The sequence below is a fragment of the Camelina sativa genome, chromosome 8 (genome assembly GCF_030686135.1).
Source record: "Camelina sativa cultivar CO46 ecotype springtype chromosome 8, ASM3068613v1".
In the NCBI taxonomy this organism is placed as follows: domain Eukaryota; kingdom Viridiplantae; phylum Streptophyta; class Magnoliopsida; order Brassicales; family Brassicaceae; genus Camelina; species Camelina sativa.
The window spans coordinates 11,918,214-11,941,438 of record NC_141887.1 but is presented as its reverse complement, the minus strand read 5'-3'; the positions used below and the strand labels follow the sequence as shown (position 1 = coordinate 11,941,438).

Genomic DNA, 23,225 nt, shown 5'->3' with positions numbered 1-23,225 from the left:
TCAGGATCTATTAAATTTGAAGTAATTATTTAGTGAATATATGAGACATTCAATGTTCTAGAATGAAATATTATAAAATAATGTTTAAAATTACAAAAAGTCAAAATTATAAAATTCCAGAAAGAGAGAATGTATGACCAAGTAAAATAAGAAAATAAACAGTTTATATGCTTATAAAGTTGCATATTTAAAGAATAAAAATCAAATTTTGTTTTAGCAAATTAAATTTTAATTCTCCAAATATCAGCATGATCATATGATCGAATCGTATATGCAAACCATATGAGCAAAACATATGTAGTAGTATAACTTTCCATCTACAATGAACAAAATAATATTAAAAAAAACATTTTGATGTATTTATTCAAACACATAAAAAAAAAATTGTTTTGAAGCAAGTTAGTAAGACAGACGTTGTGTTTTTTTCCAATAATTAAGAGATTTTGAGTCAAATTCATATGTCATAATCAGCTTTAATGATGTATACACCAACAAGTCATTCGAAATTATTACATCTTGATGAATTTACTAACTTATTACTTCTTGATGAATTACTCCAAAATATCTTTCTAGTTACCTCTCAGATTATCTTAATTGAGTTTCTAAGTTATCACATATGATTATTTCTGTACAATTTTTTTTGAGTTAACTCAAGACAATCAAGTTTAATAGTGCAAATGGTTGCACGGTTGCACAGTTGCACAGTTGAAGAGATTGAATAAGTTGAATGAATAATTTTCACTATTTGCATTCAAAATGTCAAAGAGGTTAGAAAAACTTATTCAGCCCGTTCAACTTAAAAATTGAAAAAATAAACTAATCCTACAACAAAAATGTTCAACTTGTTCAACCATTATTTTGAAGATGAATAAGTTAAATATTATTCAACTTATTTTTTCAATTTTGAGCAACCATTTACCGTTTAAGTACTTTCTTGATCAGTTATATCCCATGATAATTTCATCATCCTTAATAAGAAACTCAATAACTAATCAACAACTTGAGGAATGGAATGGGTCCATCGAATATTCAAAAATGCAAGCACGTCATATATATATATATATATATATATATAAGAAAGATAAGTATGTTTTGGTATAAAGCATAAATTAAATTAGGTTTTAAAAATTTGGTGACCTCATTTTCCAACTCTTAATGGTAATTTTTTAGACTCTTTTATGCTACATACGTACATAAATGATGTCAATAAGAAAACACTATGGGTATGAATGGTGACTGCGGTCAGGGCAGCCAAATCCGTCAGCGGTTTAGTCCGCCCCAAAAATAGGGCGGACAGCAGACCACTGCGGACCAAGTCTATTTGTATGTAAAAGTGGTCCGCAGTTAGTCCGCAGTGGTCTTATTTCTGCTTTATTTAGATCGCATCACTGTGGACTGCATTTGATGAATGGTAAATAAAAAGCGGTTCAGTCCGTAGACAGATTTGTCCACCCTGACCGCTGCAACCATTCACACCCTATATATAGGAATAACTAAGGATCATGATGAATTCATGATGGTCCAAAATGCTGTGCTTTTGTTCGACCAAATGTTTTACCTCAACTACAAGAATCCATCATAACACGAATAATAAGGAAAATTTTCAGGCAATTATTATATTTTCTCTATTTTTAAAAAAAAAAGAAGAAGAAAATACTCATTAAACTTGCAGAAAATGCCAGCTTCACCATCATCATTACATCCATTATTTCTCTCTCTAAATCTAGCTCCTTTTTCTCTCTCTAATTTATTTTTTGGGTTGATAATTATAATAAAAAAGCTATGTTATTTGGTTGGATCCGGACTTGTGAGATCGTTGTACACTACGTCTGGTGAATATTATTAAAAACTGTAAATATCAAATATTAATATTATTATTTAAAAAGTAAATATCAAATATTAATCATGCATTCTCGTTTGCCTCATTCGTGTATCTCTCTGTCGACAGATCCAAATTAATTAATACGAAAAAATGAAAGTGATATACATAACTTTATGTTATTTATGTACATGAAAATATGTTTTAAAGTGTAGGAAAGTAATAAGCAATTATCAAAAAAAGGAAAGTAATAAGCTAAGAACAATCGTTGAGTATTATAATTTGGGTTTTATACGTATAGCAGGAAATGGCATTCACGTGTACTTGTCCAAGAGTAGTTGTCAATGCGTTACAACGCAAAATTGGGCCCATATTTTTTGGGCTTTCTGGGCCTTTTCTTATTTTTCTTCTCGAGGGTTTGAATCGTAGTTTCTTTTATTCCTTTTATATGTAGAGGAGGAGGTAGGTGCACATGAACAACAATCAAAATAAAATAAGATAAAAGATTTTGTTATTTAAAAAGCTTAGCTAAATCATAGGGAAATATTTGTTGTTGCGTTTGTGTTTATATGTTAGAACAATAATATTTATTAAACAAAAACATGATATGAAAAAACTATCATTATCCCGTTACATCCTCTTTTTAATGTTTATTACCCATTCATAACTTAGAATGAATTTTAACCACAAAATATTTACAGATGAATTTCGATTCAGACCCTATAAGTTTTATGATTTCATGTGATCGGACATACAAAAGTAAAAGTAAATGCAGAAAAAAGAAGAAGAAATAGTCCTTACACTGTTACACCAAATTAAATATCATTAATCTGATTAAAATTAAATATCTCAAATTTTGAAGATAAAATGCTACTTGACAAAAAAAAAGAAGAAGCTAATATAGTAATCTATACATGTGAAAATCTTGGGAGATAGATCTGATTAAGTGATTATTTATGTCATTACTCTGCGATTTTCTTATCTACTACAAGATAAAACACGTTTAATATATATGATTTATTTTTAATAGAAACTACTATTTTATTACGATAGAAAAACAAAATTACATAAGCTATTATTGGAAAGTGGATACGTGCATTAAAAAACAAAACATGCAGAAAAGAACTTATGGTAGTTTACAGGTGGGACGAATATTTGGACGAGACAATGAAAAGTTTTTTGACAAAAAAAAAGAAGCAAAAGATAGACGTAAGTTACTATATATAGTTAATTTCAACAAAAAAAAAAGAAAAAAAAGTTACCATATAGTGTTTAAGTCTTCAATTTAACAATAATAAAAAATGTTTAAACTCGTAACGTAAACTGTATCTTGAATTTGCAAAAGCCAACGAAAAAAATACAATTCCTTTTACGCGAGAAAACTTAGACAACCCAATATTTTTGACATATGTCATGTCTTCTTTGCATGTATATAAATGAATACAAGATAATAATCCGCACTGTAGTGTGAAAAATATTTACGTAAATTTTGATTTATTAGTTATAAAATAATAATAATTTTTTATTTGATTTTATAATTTATAAATTTAATTTACCTAGTTTTATATTCCAGTTTTAACTATTTTCAGTACAATAAACTTAATAATTTACCATTATTAGGTTTTGAGTATAAGTGCTTCAATTTTTTATAATTGATAGAATCCAAAAACTCTTATTTACTCGTGATTCGATTTACTAATTATAGCGGTATTGAGTCCACATTAAAAATGAATTAAGGTACATGAAAATTATATGGATGAGAGGTATAATGGAGTATAACAAAACATCTTTGTTACTAAAACTCATCGAGCTCAGTATAAAATCATAAAATTTGAATATTTATAAATATCAAATAAGTTAACCCGTAAAGTATAAATATTTTTTGAATGGTGTGACAAGACAATATATTATCTCTCTTACGATAAAGAATTTAGTCGATTTCTTAATCATCTTATTATATTAAATTATATATATCAAATCCTCTTCATTATTTAAAAAATGAAAAAATCAGTTTATATCATGATTTAAGCCTCTTCATTATATAAAATTTAAATAATTCTTAATATATTATATAAGTTATGGTTGAAAAATAAAACAAAAGCAATTAAAAAATCAACTACATTAATCTGTAGGACCCGCATGTATAAAAATCTGAGTATATCTTGATTGATGAAATATTTCATTCTAGATAGTTAGCAAATGGAAATGTATAGATAGTTACCCGTGCTATACATATTATAATCTTTACATTTAATTTACATAGTTTCATATTCTGATTTCAACCTGTGTGTTCCAATCCGTGAATCATATAAATTTTATAAAATTCTAAAAATAAAATAAAACTTGTATTGAAGCGGTCATGTTTAAAAATCTCGATTTAACTTTTTGATTTTAATAAAATGTCACTGCGTCGATGTGCAGTGCAAACAAATATTTAATAAATTAGATATAATATTTTCTATTTAAAAAATATAAGCAATGTTGTATCTTAGTTTTAAAATATATATGTTATTATTAAACGATTTAGGGATGCAAATATTTAATCTTAGTTTTATAAATAAAATTAATTTTTATAATGATTATAAATTGTTTATTATTGTTTCCTAAGATTTCTGAAACAATAAATAGAATTTTTTAAAATAATTTCAAAAATAAAATCGTTTTATAAGATTTATTATTATTCTAAAATATTGTTGAAAAAATTATAAAATATTTATGGTCATCAATCCTTGTACTTGTTGAAAAACTAAGATTTTTTCTGATTTTATAAGATTTTTTGAATTTAAAAATAAAAAGAAAACAATTAATAAACACTAGAAAATAACTATAGTAATCTGTAGGGATTGACTATTTAAAACATCTGAGTATATCTTGGTGATATCTTTTTTAGTTGGAAAATTTTTTTGTATAACAATTTATATGATTTTATTTTTTGGTTCTCAAATAATATTTATTCAATCACATTTTTTGTAATATGTCACATGATAGTAGGATTAATGTTTAACAATATTGGTTAAATAAGTATATAGAGAGTAGATAATGACCTGCACGTGAAGTGGTCTTAGTGCAGTGGCAGGAGGTAAGTCCATTTGTAGAAGGCACCATCACACCCGGAATCGAGTCCCGACTCTTACGAATGTAGGAATTTGGCTAATGGGCTGCACTGGTAATGCAGGAATTTTTTTATTTCAATATTTATTTAAATTTGTTAAGATTATAATTAGGTTGTATCATTTATTCACATGTTATATAATATAGTACTATATGATGAGTTTTAAGTCATATTAAACTACTAATAGGTAGGTCTGGGCACTAATACTTGTTATCCGTACATTACTCGGTTCGTACCCGTCCTGAAAAAAGGATATCCGCAACTTTAAGGTCGAGTGAAGGGTATTATAATTATATTACCCATGAATAAAGATCGAGTATCGGATATTAATTTAATTTTTAATACCCGTTTCGTTACCTGTCCTGTTATCCATCCCGTTATCCGTCCCATTACCCGTTTTGTTACACAACCTGTAAATATCCGTTAATATTTTGTAGTATTATCATTTATTAATAATATATATATATATATATACCATTTACATATATATATATATATATATATTCTAGAATAAAAGTTAAAGCCTAAGTTTTATAGAAAATGATTGTTATTTGTATATTTTGTTATTTATATATGAAATTAGTACAAATGATGGAATATGTGGATATTAGAATAAGCATGTGATTAAATTTGTTTTAAGGTGGTTAATTAGTTTATGTTTGCAGTTCAACAAATTTTTAAAACTTTATAACAGATAAAATTTCCAATGAAATAATAAACTAAGGCATTGTTTTATTTTCCAAAAAAATTATAGTTTTACTGTTTCGGTCAGCACCCCCGGCCCAGGCCCACGAAGTAATAGGGAAGTAGTCTTTTTTCTTCCGATTCAGAAACATTTGGAAGGATATTTCTTACTTTTCTTTTCTTTGCGTTTCGAGCATCGACCACAATCATCAGTAAAAATGTTTTTAGTAAACGAAAATCAAAATCTAAGAGACGCCAGAAATCTATCGATTAGACTACATCGAGGTATGTTTGAAAACTTAAATTTGATCCCTGAATTTAGGTTAAGTTTGATTGTAAGTTTTTCATCAATTAGTTGTGTAACATCCGCGAACCAGAATCCCGGTTTGGGATGTGCATCGATCGATGTTGGTGTTGCATCGGTCGATGCAAGATCGGTTTTGTGCGACGTGTCTTAAGTAAAACGCTGCGTTTTGGGTTAGAGAAAAACCCTTAACTCGAGTTTTTGTCTCATTTGACGAGATTGACCGTTTTTGAGAGAAAAGAAAAGGGAGAAAAAGTTCTAAGTGTTCTTGGTGAGATTTTTGGAGTTTGAGGCTGTTCCTGTAGAGATATGTAGCTGGGATCGTTGTAGGAGTTTCCTAGGAGCATTGTTTTGCTTGTTTGAGGTTCAGAATCTTCTTGGCAAAGGTAAGTGCATGACCATGACTTATCTAAGCTGGAGATTTCTCTGATCTGCTTGTTTATGTGTTGTTTGGCTTGTTAGAATGTTATTTGGGACTTTTTGAAGCTTTCTTGAGGCTTGGGATCGAGTTTGATGGTTGTAGGGACGAAGATCCAACGAGAAGCTTCGGGGAAAAACGATGCTCGGCATGTGCATCGGTTGATGCACTTTGTGTGTCGGCCGATGTAAACGCGATGACGGCGCGTTTGACCTAGGAGCATCGGTCGATGCCATGTGGAGACGTCGGTCGATGCAATTAGGGTATTCGTGCTATGTCGAGCATGCGTCAGTCGATGCAATGCGCGTGTCGGTCGATGCAAGTGAACCTTGCGTCGGTCGATGCAAGCATGTGTCGATCGATGCAATCCTCAGTTGGTGTCGGTTGATGCATGGTTGGCTATTGATTGTTGGTTGTCATTGTTGGTTATTGATTGTTGGTTGATGGTTAGAGATGTCTCTATTTCTTGTGTGTATAGCCCTGTAGATGGGAGGATTGCCTTACTAAGTGTTTATTAAATACTCATGCATCTCAATTTGTGTTTGTGGTGCAGGTAAAGGCAAAGTGTGATCGTGGAATCAAGGCAACGAAAAGGAGGATGTTCTGGGGACCTGATTTGTTGTTGTCTGGCATTGCTAGGTTGCTAGAGTTGGGTCATTAGAACATTGCTAGGTTGCTGGTTTTATGTTTCTTGCTGTTTGGTTATTGGATATTTGCTATACTTATATTGGTTAATTAATTATTGGATATTATTGGTTTACTGATATGGTTTATATTATTCGCTGTTGTGTGATTGTGGTTAGGCGGCTAGTGGGTATGGGACAACTAGTTGTAGAGTATTTACTATTATTATTATTACTATTACTTATTATTTATTAAAAAAAAAACGGGTCGGGTCTTTCCAGTTTGGTATCAGATTCTTACAGTTCTAGGTTTGGATTCACTAGGTTTTGTGCTGTAGATGTTTGGAATTTGTATGCTTGAATTGATTATGTGATTTAGTCAATTGTGTGTGGCATGAAGTCCTAGAAAATCCTCTTCGAGCCTACTATGTGATTCCACGGTGAGTTATGTTTTTGTGTTATGTTTAAATTGCTTGCTTAGCCTTCTGTTCATGGTAGTGCAGATGGTTAGAGAAGATGTTGTTGCTGGTAGTGGTCGTGGACGGGGACATGGTCGTGGTAGGGGCAGAGCCCCAATAGTTAGTGATAATATGGACCAGAGTGTGACAGCTTAGGGTATTGGCGAGTCGCAAGGCCTTCAGGAGGGATCCATGAGTGTGGCAGGTGGGGACGGTGTTGGTCCTCGAGTGGCCGGTGGTGCTAGGGTTTCAGGTGTGGGGGTCCCAGCGGATGGAGTCCCTGGAGGGGTTGATCTTCCAGGCTTGTTAGCACAGTTGTTGGAGCGGTTGCCGACAGTTGCACCAGCTCAGGCTCAGGTAGTGCCACCAGTGGTGGCGGAGGAGCGGCAGCCAGTAGCTGCGGATGTGGGAGCACATGGTCGTTATGTGTCTATCCTGAGGGAGATGTGTAGCATTGTTACTGCGTAGTTTTTGGGTGGTACAGATCCTACAGCTGCAGATGCGTGGAGGACGAGTGTGGAACGTAACTTCCAGACGCTCAGTTGTCCTAAGGAGTTTTGGGTGGCATAGGGGTCCACAATCTGATTGGTGATGCTCAGGTGTGATGGAGATCAGTGGCGCTAGGAGAGTGCAGAGGGAGATGAATTGGGCTGAATTCGTGGAGGAGTTCAACCGCAAGTACTTTTTGAGGGAGGCATTAGACCGGTTGGAGGTGTAGTTCTTTCAGTTATCTCAGGGGACACGGACAGTGCGGGAGCTGAACTTGGAGTTCAGTCGACTTCTCTTTTATGGGGGTCAGACTATGGAGTCTGAGGAGGCCCAGATCAGGAGGTTTATGAGGGCTCTTCGTGATGACTTGAGGGTCCATTGCAAGGACAGAGTTATGCTACGCGTGCAGTGCTGGTAGAGACTGCCGCAAAGATTGAGGAGGACATCTGGGCACAGGCAGTGACGGTTATTCCATCGGTGCACCCTAGGAAGGCTCATCATCAAGAAGGTTCTAGCAAGGGCGGCAAGCCTGTACAAGGAACCAAGAGGAAGTGGGAGGCTACGCAGAGACCGAGTGGTGCAGGGTGCTTTGGGTGTGGGAGCATGGATCACAAGGTAGCTAGCTGTCCCCACAGGAGTGCTCCGTCGACAGCGGTTCGTGTATGTTATCATTACAGGGAGCCTGGGCACATCAAACCCAAGTGTCCCAAGTTGCAGCAGATGGCAGTGGCAGCAATGTAGCATGTGGTGCAGCCTGGAGTGCAGCAGGTGGCACAGATTCTGGTACTTAGACTTTGTGAATTTCAGTAGGTTCAGATTTTATATTTTTTTTTTTCTGTGATAAAGTGTTAGGTTCTCAACACATGAGGTTTGTGTAGGGACCTTCTTAGTGGGCGGGTTTAAGTCCCATGTTATGTTTGATTCTGGAGCTACTCATAGCTTCATTACCCCGGAGTATGCGGAGGGTGCATATATCAGAGGAGATCCCAATGAGCGTACATGAGTTGTCAGAATTGTGGGAGGCAAGTTTCTGAGAGTCATTGGACAAGCTATGGGAGTTGATATTCAGATCGCAGGAGAATCGTGGCTAGCGGATTTGCTTATACGTCTAGTGGAGTTGTATGATATTATTCTCGGGATGGATTGGTTGCATCGACATATGGTTCCTCTGCATTGCCATCAGGGTATAGTGGAGTTTGAGCGACCAGGAAGAAAGTTGGTTTTTCAGGGGATTAGACCGACTTCGGGGACTCTCGTGATCTTGGCCATGCAGGCTGGGAAGATCATCAAGAAGGGATGTGAGGCTTATTTGGTTACTATATCGATGCCAGAGTCAGTAGGGCGGTCTACGGTTAGCGGTATTCAGGTTGTTGAAGAGTTTGAGGATGTGTTTCAGTCATTGGAGAGATTACCACCATCTTGGTCTGATCCTTTCACGATTGAATTGGAACCAGGGAAGACACCGTTATCCAAGGCTCCTTACAAGATGGCTCTAGCAGAGATGGTAAAGCTGAAGAAGCAGTTGGAGGATCTGTTGAGCAAGGGATTCATCTGTCCTAGTGTATCACCGTGGGGAGCGCCGATGTTATATGTCAAGAAGAAGGATAGGAGTTTCCGCTTGTGTATTGATTACAGGGGTTTGAACCGGGTCACTGTGAAGAACAAGTACCCTCTTCTCAGGATCGATGAGTTGTTGAATCAGTTGAGAGGTGCTACTTAGTTCTCCAAGATAGATATTGCGTCGCGTTGTCATCAGATTCCGATAGATGAGGTAGATGTGAGGAAGACTGTTTTCAGGACGAGGTATGGGCATTATTAATTCGTGGTGATGCCTTTTGGGTTGACTAACGCGCCAGCAGCGTTTATGAGACTGATGAACAGCGTGTTTCAAGAGTTTCTGGACGTGTCTATCATCATTTTCATCGACGATATCCTGGTTTATTCTAAGAGTCTTGAGGAGCATGCAGGTGATCGATGCTTGTGTTGCAGCGGTCGATGCAAGGTCATTTTGTGCGACGTGTCTTAAGTAAAACGCTGCGTTCTGGGTTAGGGAAAAACCATTAACTCGAATTTTTGTCTCATTCGACGAGATTGGCCGTCTTTGAGAGAAAAGAAAAGGGAGAAAAAGTTCTAAGTGTTCTTGGTGAAATTTTGGGAGTTTGAGACTGTTCCTGTAGATATCTGTAGCTGGGATCGTTGTAGGAGCTTCCTAGGAGCATTGTTTTGCTTGTTTGAGGTTCATAATCTTCTTGGCAAAGGTAAGTGCATGACCATGGCTTATCTAAGCTGGAGATTTCTCTGATCTGCTTGTTTATGTGTTGTTTGACTTGTTAGAATGTTATTTGGGACTTTGTGAAGCTTTTTTTTGGCTTGGGATCGAGTTTGATGGTTGTAGGGACGAAGATCCGGCGAGAAGCTTTGGAGAAAAACGATGCTTGACATGTGCATCGGCCGATGCAAATGCGAGGACGGCGCGTTTGACCTAGGAGCATCGGTCGATGCCATACGGAGGCGTCGGTCTATGCGATTAGGGTTTTCGTGCTATGTCGAGCATGCGTCGGTCGATGCAATGCACGTGTTGGTCGATACAAGTGAACCTTGCATCAGTCGATGCAAGCATGTGTTGGTTGATGCAATCCCCAGTTGGTATCGGTCGATGCATGGTTGGCGTCGGTAGATGCAAATTCCTGGTTTGTCATTGTTGGTTGATGGTTAGAGATGTCTCTATTGCTTGTGTGTATAGCCCAGTAGATGGGAGGATTGTCTTACTGAGTGTTTATTAAATACTCATGCATCTAAATTTGTGTTTGCAGTGCAGGTAAAGGCAAAGTGTGATCGTGGAATCAAGCAACGAAGAGAAGGATGTTCTGGGGACTCGATTGGTTGTTGTCTGGCATTGCAAGGTTCTAGAGTTTGGTCATTAGAACATTGCTAGGTTGCTGGTTTTATGTTTCCTGCTGTTTGGTTATTGGATATTTGCTATACTTATATTGGTTAATTAATTATTGGATATTATTGGTTTAATGTTATGATTTATATTATCCGTTGTTTTGTGATTGTGGTTAAGCGACTAGTAGGTATAGGACAACTACTTGTAGAGTATTTATTATTATTATTACTTATTATTTATTTTAAAAAAAAACGGGTCGGATCGTTTCAAAGTTGTCAATCCTCTTTATCTTGATGATGTAATGGACCTAAATTACTCTTATAAAGTGGAACATAGATGTTCACGAAAACAGAGAAATCATATTCGATTGTATTATATATGTTATTCAAGTTGCCGTTTAGTTAATCTGCTATAATCTCATAGATGTTCGAATTTCCCTAATATCTAGTTAGAAAACAACTTTAAGAGATTTTCCCCAAAAAAGAAAACAACTTTAAGAGATATAATTGTTTTAAGTTTTGGATTATATATGCTGATAACTCAAATCGCTTTCATTTTCCTACGCTCGGATACTAAAAAATACAGAAAATATGTACATCACAATTTCAATATACTGACTATTTCACTGCCATTATTATGACTACAGATTTGTTCATTGGCCGCTTAAAAAATTTTGGGGACATATGCAATCACACACGTTAAATCAGGTTAGTTCTTATTTGAATTCATATGCTATATATCACTTGTGTGGTGTTCATTAGCATTACGAATTGGTTTGTATTTAACTATCAGTTAAAAGATGCAAATGAGTCAACAAAATATAAAATGAAAGACAACTTATTCGAATAAGAGTTTACAAACAAAACTTAAAGAGAAGAAAATATAAAACCACTAATTCATGAAGATACGATCCTAGGACACATAGTTTTGGTTACGTGCATTAAAGAACCTTGCTCTAGTCAGTTCCATCATCATCAGAAGCCTGGTTGTAAGCAAGGCTGGAAATAACATTTACTTAGTGTTAGTAAAAGTTTCATGTCTTTTATCTAATTATTGTGAAATATAGATTCGTATAATCTCATCTTGAAATCTTTCACCTGGATCAACATGTATTCTAGAAACAATTGATGAATTGTTATCACATCATGTATTATCACAGCATGGCTACCCTGTAAAACTTTACCAAAAGACGATTAGCTAATTGTTGAAATCAATTGTATCCATTGGATAACACATTCACAATTTGACAAAGTACATCTACGAAAAACATGTTAAACAATCATTATAGTTGTTCTCCTAACAAAATGCTGAAAAGCTTATATATGAAATGATAGAAATCAGAAAATTACCAATCAAGTAAAAGGGATTAATACCCCCGAACTTGCTCTAACAGTCTTTTCTTAATGGAAGCATGAATATTGCCACCTTGGTAGTGATAGTAAAACAAAAACAAACATAGTCGTTAAAAATTGCTTATTTGATGGTGATTAAGTAATAGAATATTAATTATTTTAAAATGCGTGTTTATAAAAACTTACCCTCTCATCAGCCAACACCATCTCCATTGTTTTTCCATATTGGGCAGTGTATTGCTTCGAAGTGTGAGGACCTTAACCTGAACACGCCAGGTGCTTTTGTAAGGTTCGACATCAGCGAGGTTAGTCATAACCATAAGATCATTCATTTTGTGTAACTTCTTTTCTTAAAATAATAGGATAGTTGATTGCGGGTGTGTGTTGATGGTTTGTAGAATAATACTAATTGTCTGTTTATATAGAGAATGAAGTAGTGTGATAATTAGGTTTAACTTAAAGAGATAAATGTTTAATCTTATCATCAAGAAAGAATCATTCGAGTTAGAAGATCTTACCTGATATATTCTCGGACTTATATGATCAATGTATGAACCCTTGTTTTACAACATGTTCTTAAACTGTTATATACCCTATGTGAGATATGTTAATTTTGTATTTGCGAGATTGTATATTCGCCATTATCGTACGGTTGAGAGGAGAATCTCAGCTGTTTGATATTTAAACTTATTTTGTGATTGTATTGTGATTTTTCTGATCAGGTATCTATTATATATGGTTGAAGAATTCGATTTTGGTGGGATTTTGCGAACAGATGAAGACTTCATATTATGCCGTTTGTATTTTTAAATTGGATTAGAAGTAGCATTTTCATTGGGCTTTCTATGAGCTCATTTTATATTAAATTTGTTGCAAACGTTTTATTATAATAGATTTTGTTTCAATTGCTATTTTTGTGGGTAACAATTTACCATCTAGCATTTTGCATATCTAAATGGCTACAACATATTTCTTTTAATTGGTCATTTTTTAATTGCTATTTTTTTTAGATAACCACTATCTGATTACAATTACGTTATTATATTTTATAATTAATTATAGTAACATTTTGTGTAATATATCATATGGGAGTAGGATTATTTGTTTAGAATATTACTTAAATAATATAGTCGAAATATCATACACTAAGTAACTACTTCTGACCTCTCTCCAAATGGAAGAAGATAAAAGATAAGCTCCGTTCTCTTTCATAGCTGCTCAATCCTATTTCGCTCGCTGCCGTCTTTAATGCCGTCAATTACTCCGCCGTCGCAAACCGGGTTTCACCACCGTCAATCTCATTGCAATCTTTAACTTCTCGCTCAGCTCTAGCTTTGATCCGGAGATATTCCCATCTTCTGTCCGGATTCAGACAAATTCAAATCGGGTTATACTCTTTAATTCTGATTTCATCTTCCGTTGTTACAAACCTACGTTAAAATCTTCATAAGAATTCAATAGGAAAAAACTGTGCTCAATTGGTGGCTCTGTTTCCCCTTCTTCTTTTCGTTACTATAATGGAGAAACACTTGGAGCAGTATCTACAAGATATGTCAATTGAAGATGAAGAGGATAAACCTCTGGTGTTATCTAATCTTCCTCAGTTTTACTCATCTGAAAGAAACTTAAGAAGCTTAATAGGTCGGTTTCTTAACCCTGACTATCAGCGTATGTCTAATTGGATCTTAGAGATGCCAAGAATTTGGAGACTGTATGACAGAGTCAGAGGTGTTGCTTTATCAAGAGATCGTTTCCAGTTCATTTTCAAATATGACGACGATATAAATCAAATTTTGAAGACTGGGGTGTGGACTCAAGATGATTGGGGAGTAGTTATGGAGCGATGGGTCGAAGATCCTCCTGCCAATTATCTGATGTTTCTTCCAGTATGGATTAGGCTTCGTAATTTGCCAGTGAATCACTATACGAAGGAGACTATTACAGAAATTGCTGGTTGTGTTGGTCAGGTTCTAGAGGTTCCTTTTGATGAGAAAGAGGCTCAAAGCAAGGACTATGTTCGGGTTAGGATCTTACTTGATATTTCAAAAGGGCTGAAAAATTTCAAAGAACTTCAACTTCCAAATGGGTCACTTGTCAAGATTGGTATTGATTATGAAAGAGTTCGAAAAAGATGCTTTCAGTGCCAAAAGCTGACTCATGATAAAAGTAGATGTCCTTTTGCTCAGATAGAAATTACAGTTGGAGATTGTTCCTCAACAAATGTTCTAGCTGATACAATCAAAGCTGATCTGCTGAATCCGAAGAACTCGAGACTTAAAACTACAACGCAAAGAGCAGTTCAAGATTCTACAAGAGCCTTCTCTAAAGACAAGGAGATTGATCTTCGTGGCAAAAATATTACAACTGCAGAATGTTCATCACCAAAACTATTAGCTGATGTAACAAAACTTGATGTGATGAATCAGAAGACCTCGAGTTATGAAACTCCTCTTCAAAGCTTGCCTCAAGGTAACTCTTTTTATTGCTCTCCCTCAGCCTTATACTCGAATGGTTTAGAGGCTTCCTCCTCAAAAAAGTTGCAACAGAAGTTACCCACTGCTAAAAGACCAAGATCATGGTTAAAAAATACTAAGGATCGAAAAGGGAAAAATCTGAAAACTCAAGATAAATCTCTAGATAATCAGATGGAGATTAGTGGGAAGAATCTAATTCAGGAACAAGAGAATGGTGTGGCCAAAAGTCTCCAGAGAGACACAAATACGGTGGTTCCAGGTGAACTGCCGCAAGATCAATAGGTATTTTGAGCTGGAATTGTCAAGGGCTAGGGAACTCTTGGACAATTGTTCATCTCAAGGAAATGAGAAAGGCTCATTTTCCTGATATCTTTTTCCTCATAGAGACTAAGAACTCAACTGTTTATTTGAAAAAGGTTCAAGGTTGGTTAGGCTATAGTAACCTTAAAACGGTTGAACCAGTAGGAACTAGTGGTGGACTTGCAGTTTTTTGGAAAGACAGTATAGATATCAAGTTTTTGTTTGTTGATAAAAATATTATAGATATGAAAGTTTCTTGTCGTTCTAAAGTGTGGTTCATTTCTTGTGTGTATGGGAATCCAATTACAGGCCTTAGATCTGCAGTTTGAGATAAAATCACTGATTTTGGTTTATCTAGATCAGAAGCTTGGTGTATGATAGGTGACTTTAACTCCATATTATCCAATAAAGATAAATTGGGAGGGCCATTAAGGGATCTCGTTTCTTTTCACCCTTTTCAAGAGCTTTTGGCAAGCTGTGATATGACTGAATTAGGTAGCTCTGGAAATGGTTTTACTTGGGGTGGAGTTAGAGATAAACAGTGGATACAGTGCAAACTTGATCGTTGCTTCGGAAACCCAGCTTGGTTTTCTTTGTTTCCAAGTAGTCGACAACAGTTTCTTGAGAAGCTAGGATCAGACCATAAACCTGTTTTGGTTAATTTTTCATGTCATAAAGAGCCTCATAAGAGCCAATTTTGGTTTGACAAAAGGTGGGCAAAAGATCCTTCTTTTATGGAAGTAATTCAAAAAGCTTGGAATGATAAGAAGGTTACGGCAACAATAGTTCTGTGATGATAAGATTTGAAAATTGCAGAAAGGCTATTGGAAGTTGGAAGAAAAGAGCATGGTCTAGTTCAGAGATTAGAATCAAAAGACTGCGAAAAGAGCTGGCAACACAAGATTCATCTTTACATCCGTGTTTCACGAGAATAAATGTGATTAAAAGAGAATTGGCCATTGCTTTTCGAGAGGAAGAAGTGTATTGGAGACAAAAAAGCACAGAAAAATGGCTCCTTCTTGGGGACAGAAACACTAAATTCTTTCAGGCATCAGTGAAAGCTGCAAGAATAAAGAACTCATTACCTTTCCTGGTAGATGATAAAGGAATAGAACAATTCTCAGAGCTGGGAAAAGGAGAGGTTGCAGTTAAGTACTTCACTGATTTGTTTAAATCTTCGACTCCTACTCCGGTTAGTGATTTGCTCCTTAACTTCCAACCAAGAGTATCAAACAATATGAACCAAGACCTTTCAAGGAATATCACCATAGCAGAGATAAAGCAGGCTGCATTTTCGATTAGCAATGAGAGTGCTCCAGGCCATGACGGTTTAACTGGTTTCTTTTTTAAAAAGTATTGGCATGTTATAAAGGACCAGGTTAACAGTGAGGTTCTACAATTTTTTGATACTGGTATTATTCCTGAGGGTTGGAACCATACTCACTTGTGTCTCATCCCTAAGATCCAGGCTCCATCAAAGATGACAGATCTTAGACCTATCAGTTTGTGCTCTGTGATCTACAAGATTGTCTCAAAAATCCTGGTACATCGATTGAAAAAGCATTTACCAACTATTGTCTCTCCAACACAAGCTGCTTTTGTATCAGAAAGATTGATCTCCGACAATATTCTGATTGCACACGAAATTACTCATAGTCTCCACAATCATCCTTTGATATCTCAAGAATTCATGATGGTTAAAACAGATATGTCTAAAGCATATGACAGGGTCAAATGGATTTTTCTAAAAGACATGCTACAAGCTCTTGGGTTTCATGATAGGTGGATTTTTTGGACTATGGGATGTGTCTCCTCTGTGAGTTACTCAGTAATAATAAATGGAGAGCCAGTTGGATTAATCAAGCCTGAAAGAGGCATTAGACAGGGAGATCCTCTTTCTCCCTTTCTTTTTGTCTTATGCATTGAAGCCTTGATTCATCTGTTCGATCAAGCTACAATGGCAGGCAATATCACTGGTATTCAGTTTCATCACTCTGGGCCACAAATTAATCACTTGTTATTTGCAGACGATAGTCTGTTCTTCTGTAAAGCCAATAGAGTTCAATGTGCTGAGATGATAAGATGCTTGCAGAAGTATGAATGGATGTCTGGTCATGTGATTAATAAAGAAAAATCAGCTATTACGTTTGGATCTAAATCAAATAATTTAGATTGGAACTGGATAAAAGAGAATCTGGGGATCTATCTCGAAGGTGGTGCAGGAAAATATTTAGGTCTTCCTGAATGTTTAAGTGGATCGAAACAACAATTGTTGGGGTTTATAAAGGATAGGCTCCACTCTCGACTAACCGGTTAGTATGCAAAAAATCTGTCGCAAGGAGGTAAAGAAGTTCTTTTAAAATATATAGCTTTGGCTCTTCCAGTCTATGCAATGTCGTGCTATAAGCTTCCTAAGGGCATCATCAAGAAAATGATTTCTGTAATGATGGATTATTGGTGGAGTAATTTTCAAGATAAAAAGAAAATTCATTGGATAAGCTATGAAAAAATGACTCTGCCAAAGTCTGCTGGAGGTTTTGGATTTAAGGACCTGGAAATCTTCAATCAAGCCTTGCCTCTTCTCAAGATTTTTTAAAAGCAGGTATTATGCGACTGATGAATTTTTGAGTGCCGCAAAAGGAAGAAATCCTTCTTATGGTTGGAGAAGTGTTATATTTGGTCGACAATTACTTTCTAAAGGGCTGAAACGAGTCATTGGTAATGGGGAAAACACTTTGGTCTGGATTGACAATTGGTTGTTTGATAGTAGAGCTATGAGGCCTATGGGTATTCACTCCTTAATGAACATCAATCTTAGAGTTGTTGATCTTTTCAACCATCATACAGGAATATGGAATGATTTTCTTTTAAGATCATTGTTTCATCACTCGGAGATCAATATCATTAAAGCGATAAAACCCAGGATCGGGTTTGATGATTCGTATTGTTGGGGTGAAACTAGAAATGGTATTTATTCAGTAAGCTCAGGATATGATTTGATGTTTAGACTGCAGAAGAAAGATATTTTGGGTGTCGCTGAAGCTCGTCCATCCACGAATCCGGTTCTACAAGCTTGTTGGAATGTGAACACTGCTCCAAAAATTCAAGTTTTTCTTTGGAAAGCTCTTAATGGTGCCCTTGCAGTTGTTGAACGTTTGAGAACTAGAGCAATAAGGAATGTTGATGGGTGTATGTTTTGTGATGCAGAGGTTGAATCGATTAATCACATCCTCTTCCTTTGTCCCTTTGCAAGACAAGTCTGGGCCCTTTCTGACATTCCATCTCCGTATCTGGGCTTTGGTAAATCGATTTTTGAAAATATGTATTATCTTTTTGGTTTGGAAAAGAGAATCGATTATATTGATGAAGTTAAGTCAGCCTTTGCTTGGATCCTATGGCATTTATGGAAGAATAGAAATAGTTTTCTTTTTGATGGTGTAATATTGGCTCCGGATGTCTTAGTGTACAGAGCTTTGGATGTCACTAGAGATTGGTCCTCAGTGTATAAGCAGGATGTATCCCCGTTGAAGTCTATATCAAAGCAGAAAGAGCAATGGCAACCTCCTTTTCAGGGAGAAGTAAAATGTAACATTGGCTTCTCCTGGTCTAAATCGTTCTGCTTATCTGGTGCTTCCTGGGTGGTTAGAGATCATGATGGTAAAGTAGTCCTTCACAGTAGAAGATCATTTGCAGCTGTTAATTCAGTTTTTGAGGCCAAAATCAAAAGCTGGGAATGGGCACTGGAAAGTATGAAAAGTTTACACTTTGAAAATGTGACTTTTGGTGCAACCACTATGGAAATCATCAAAGCTATGCATAATCCTCAACATTGGCCAGCTCTAGTTAGTTCTATCTCTCATCTCCTTATGTTTGGTGAAGATAAACCACATTGGTATCTTCTTTTTGAGCCGACTCACTGCAACAATGGAGCCTTACTGATAGCAAAAAGTGTTACTTCGGACCTGAGGATTTCTTCATATGTTGCCAGTGGAGCTCCTAGGTGGCTAACAGGTTTTTTTGATCACGAACAAAGGTTGGTAAGAACTTACTCTGGTCTGCCATCTCTTCCCTTTAATTAACACCTTTTCTATAGATTTCTATCTATCTATATATATATATATATATATATATATATATCTTTAAGGTTTTCTTTGAGGTTTATTTTAACTTTTCACTAAGCACAAACAGACAAATTCCTCATCCCTAAGCGATTTTTTGATAATCATCTCCTTCCTAGGTTTACCATCCTTTTTGTCTTCTTTGAATTTTTGGGTTATATCTCTTACTCCCTAAGTTAATGTTATATATTTTTACTATTTCCTATCTCCTATATATTTACTTATCTCGTTTCCATATACTTTTACCTCTATCCCTGGTCTTTCCTTCTTTTGCTATTTCTGATGTCGGACGAGTTGTGGATTGACCTGCAATACATGGTTTTGGGCAGAGATGTCCCAGAACTGTTTGTTCCTCATTCGACTTATGCTGTTGTGTTAGCTAGAAACCGGCTTAGCTTGATTGGGAGACCGCTTAATCCCAGAGAACAAGAGCTTAGACGTGTTATCTTCTATCTACCACATCATTGGGGTGTTGCTACGAGGGTTCATGGAAGGGTTTTAGATGACACCTACGTCCAGTTTTTATTCAGCTCAGAGGTTGATCTGTTTACTGTTCTGCGAAGAGGACCTTGGGTGTTTGACAACTGGTTTGTGGCTTTGCAAAGGTGGGAAGACTTTCCGGAGATGGACTTCCTCACTAGTATTGATCTTTGGTTTCAAATAAGAGGTATTCTTTTGCCTTATGTTTCAGAAGCCTCTGTTACGTTTATTGCTAAAACTCTGAGGAAGATTGTTCATCTGGACTTCAATGAAGAGACTACCACGCAAATTGATTTCATAAGAGTTAAGATAGAAATTGGAATCACAGATCGTCTGCGTTTTTTTAGAAAGGTCAGGTTTGAATCAGGGGAAGGAGCCATGATAGGTTTTGAGTATGAAAAACTCAATAAGATTTGCACTAACTATTCTCGCATCAACCATGATTCCGCCCACTGTCCGTATCTTGTCCCACCCGTCTATCAAGATGATATCCTTGATGTTCCAGCTGCTCAGGTTTTTGATGAAGGAGAGGGGTCCAACATTTATAGCTTTCTTGGCGAAAAACGCTCCGCTCAAAGTTCTGTGCTTTCATCTTTCTCTCCCATATCGCAACCACCAAGACCTGCTAATCCTGCTCCTAATCTGGAGGAATTCTTAGCTGCCCACCCTCTCAGAACTAGACTTTCTTCAAACTCAGACTTCCTAGGAGCCTCATCAAAAGCTAAGGACGATAACAGGGGGAAGAAAAAAATTAAATATGAAGATGGAGAGTGTTCTAAACGCAGGAAAGGCAAGCAGGTTCAGTCAGAAACAGAGAGGAACACTCGCCCACGAAGAAAGGTTCCTGGTGTTCGGTTTTACCCGATTGAACATGAATTTCCTTGATAACTGGATAAAGTTTCTAATTCTCAGAGAATCATCAGTATCTTTGTCTCTGAGAGTCATCAGTGTAACTTAGGTTTTTTGGATGGCTTAGATTATAATTCTCATTTTTTAGATGAAGCTAGTAGCTGTTTTTTGTTCACACCTTCTGGTGTTATGATCTGGGTACCAGATAAAGAAGAATGGTCGTAGAAGAAATTCATGAAGACCATTAACAACAATCTTTTTGATGATGATGGAGGGATAATCAAGAAACTTTCAAACCCTAAGCTTATGATGTATGCTTTAAGACCATTTTCAATGATGCTCATTGAATTCTTGGTCTTACTGTGCATGATTTGGAGTTGAGCTTATCTTACCATCATCCAATAGCTTTAAGGACGTCTCTGCACTTTAATATTACTCTGTTTCTCATGTTTTGCTGTAATAACCCTCTTTCACCAGCATGGTTTTTCACCATTGATGGTTGTTATTTCAGTTTGTTATATATAAAACGTACTTTGGAAAAAAAAAAAGTAGTTACTTCTCGTAATGCTTTTGAACCGATCGACCGACATCAACGTGAATTAAAGTTCCAAATTTGTATTACTTTTTTACGCCGATTGATGTACTAGTACGATGGCTCGTGCTATGCACAGACGTAGTATTTGTTACCTAACTAAATAATTTTAATAATTGAATTTTTTCTATAAACGACTAAACATTAAAGAGAATTTGAGAAAAAAACTTAGATTTTCTGGAAAAACGTTTAACAGAGGGAGAAAAAAAAAGACAGCTAATATAATTAGGTGGGATGAGGAGAATAAATACACGTGTAAAAGTAAAAGTGTAAAAATCTCGGCATTATCTAAGCTCTTCCGGTAAAGTTGTTTTGTTTTTCTTCCGGCAAAATTCAGTTTTGGACTTCTCCCATATTAATATTACCCACGAATCTTGGCCAGTATGAAAAGAAACAATTGTGTCTGTGATCGGAAACATGGTCGATGGTCTAGAGATTTCACAATTCGAACCAGATTCAACGGTTTGATACAAAAATGTTTGAGAACCTTGACGCTGTAGATCTTATGCACAATTCTTCTGTTTTGTTGTTTCTTCCCATGTAACTTTCTCCAAGAGTTCTTATGTCTAACTTTGTTGCTGCCCAAAGAAAAAAACAAATATGTAAAAGTAGAGATAGTGAGATATAGAAAAGAGAAAGAGAGGTATCTGTTTGCAACAGAGAATAAAGAGATTTGAAAATTATAAGTGTAGATCGAGTAATCTACAAAAGAGATGTATAAAACAAAGGAAGAAATAAGTTCATATGCTTCATAAAAGAACTTATATGTGATTATAAGTCGTGGGAATGGGAAAGTGGTGTATTCAAGACAAAAGGTATGACATGTGCAATGGATTGAATTCTTCAAAAACTTAAACAATCAAATATGTGATCATGGATAAGTAAACCAAAAGGTTGCTCCAAAAAAAAGGATAAGTAAACCAAAGGAAAATTAAATGACAGTTACCTTGAGTTCGTCATGATTTGCTCCATTGAAATAATTCATATGTTCTTCAACCGAAAATGTTTCCCACCAAACCATGTATAATGATGTATTACAACATGATCAATACTACAATATTGAAATTAAGACCCAGAACAGTATATGCAAAACGAAAAGATAAATAAATCTTGAAATATTACAAATTTGATACCTCAAAAATAGATGTGGCGTGAAGGGTTTGATTTCGAAAACCAGAATCACTCTTGTGCTTGGGTTTCATCATGGCGGTGCGCAATCCACTCTGTTATGTTCTCGTGTTTGACATCGTGTTTTCAGAATTACTCTGTTTTCTATCTCTTCTCACTCGTAATTGATGAGGAATTCTGATTTGAAAAGAGAAAGAGGAAAAAAAAAAAAGAGAAAGAGGATAAAAAAGTGGTAGAATAGTACATAGAGTAAAGTTGGTCGTCGAGAAAGTAACCGGTCGGAGGTGAAGAATTTAAAAAACTAATTAGCAAAGAAGATGAAACCGTAAAAATAAGGTGATGATCAATCGATTGCAAAAAGGAAGCAGTTTCATACTTTTTGCAAACTAATTCGCAACTGTAGTCATGGAGATCGTGGGGAGGAGAAGGGGGGAGAAGCGGCGAGGAATAGGGAAATATTTTTTTAGAGTTGTAAAAGTAATTATTTGTGCTGTTCGTAAATAAATGTTAAAAAACTTGTGAGTACGCCACGTAATATGTTGCTAACGTGTCAATAGGAAAATGTTGCAGTTACTGATAAATTGCATGTTGATTTAGTAGATTGTCAAAATAATTTATTTTTTTTTTGAAAAAAATTGTCAAAATAATTTATATTCATGTTAATTGTATTTCGCTTTCTTTTTTGTTTTTTCTGGACAGATATTTCGATTTTTGTTTAAGATCTTTTTTTGCCTTTTTTCTTTTTTTAGGATCACTTTTTGTTTCATATATTTTTAAAAATAATTTTGGTTTTGCTGATATGTCAAGATTTTATTAGTGCAGTGATTTATGTTTTATAGGATAAAGGATAATTCACCTCTTCCCCCCCCCCACTTTGCGTGTAAAAGCCTTTTCTTGGGGATAAATGCTGAAAAATGCATTGTTTTGTTTTCTTTATTTTTTTTGTTTCCAAATTTAGTCTCTAATCTTCTGCCTATTAGAATTTTTTAATATGAAAGAGTCGTAATAGATTTGAGACGTCAAAGCATCACTCAAAATCTAGGCTATTGGTTAACTATAAGTCTTCGCCACGAGTAAATTCAACGCTCCATGTAATTGCTTATTACCAAACATTTTCTAAACTGATTGACCAAAC

General features: G+C 35.5%; 3 protein-coding genes and 1 long non-coding RNA gene across 7 annotated transcripts; 3 read left to right on the top strand and 1 right to left on the bottom strand.

Moving 5' to 3' along the window:
* The first annotated feature begins 13,302 nt into the window (after positions 1-13,302).
* On the top strand, positions 13,303-17,081 carry LOC109125861 (uncharacterized). Its single transcript, XM_019228454.2, has one exon. The coding sequence runs from the start codon at positions 13,667-13,669 to the stop codon at positions 14,903-14,905; it is 1,239 nt and encodes a 412-aa protein (XP_019083999.2). The 5' UTR covers positions 13,303-13,666; the 3' UTR covers positions 14,906-17,081.
* Positions 17,082-17,697: 616 nt separating this feature from the next.
* Positions 17,698-19,002, top strand: LOC147939972 (uncharacterized). Its single transcript, XM_087460383.1, has one exon. The coding sequence runs from the start codon at positions 17,698-17,700 to the stop codon at positions 19,000-19,002; it is 1,305 nt and encodes a 434-aa protein (XP_087316509.1).
* A 321-nt stretch (positions 19,003-19,323) lies between these two features.
* LOC104707099 (uncharacterized protein At4g02000-like) lies at positions 19,324-20,991 on the top strand. Its single transcript, XM_010423377.3, has one exon. It carries the CDS (start codon positions 19,324-19,326, stop codon positions 20,404-20,406), a length of 1,083 nt encoding a protein of 360 aa, XP_010421679.1. The 3' UTR covers positions 20,407-20,991.
* Positions 20,992-21,116: 125 nt separating this feature from the next.
* Positions 21,117-22,587, bottom strand: LOC104707098 (uncharacterized). Of its 4 annotated transcripts, none has more exons than XR_015563635.1 (3): positions 22,096-22,570; positions 21,909-21,952; positions 21,117-21,540 (listed from the first exon to the last, which is right to left on the bottom strand). It is a non-coding gene; the product is annotated as an uncharacterized LOC104707098 (long non-coding RNA). The 4 variants fall into 4 exon arrangements; XR_015563636.1 differs by having other exon boundaries at positions 21,909-22,267; positions 22,467-22,570; XR_754551.2 differs by having other exon boundaries at positions 21,909-22,013; positions 22,096-22,569.
* Positions 22,588-23,225: the final 638 nt, after the last annotated feature.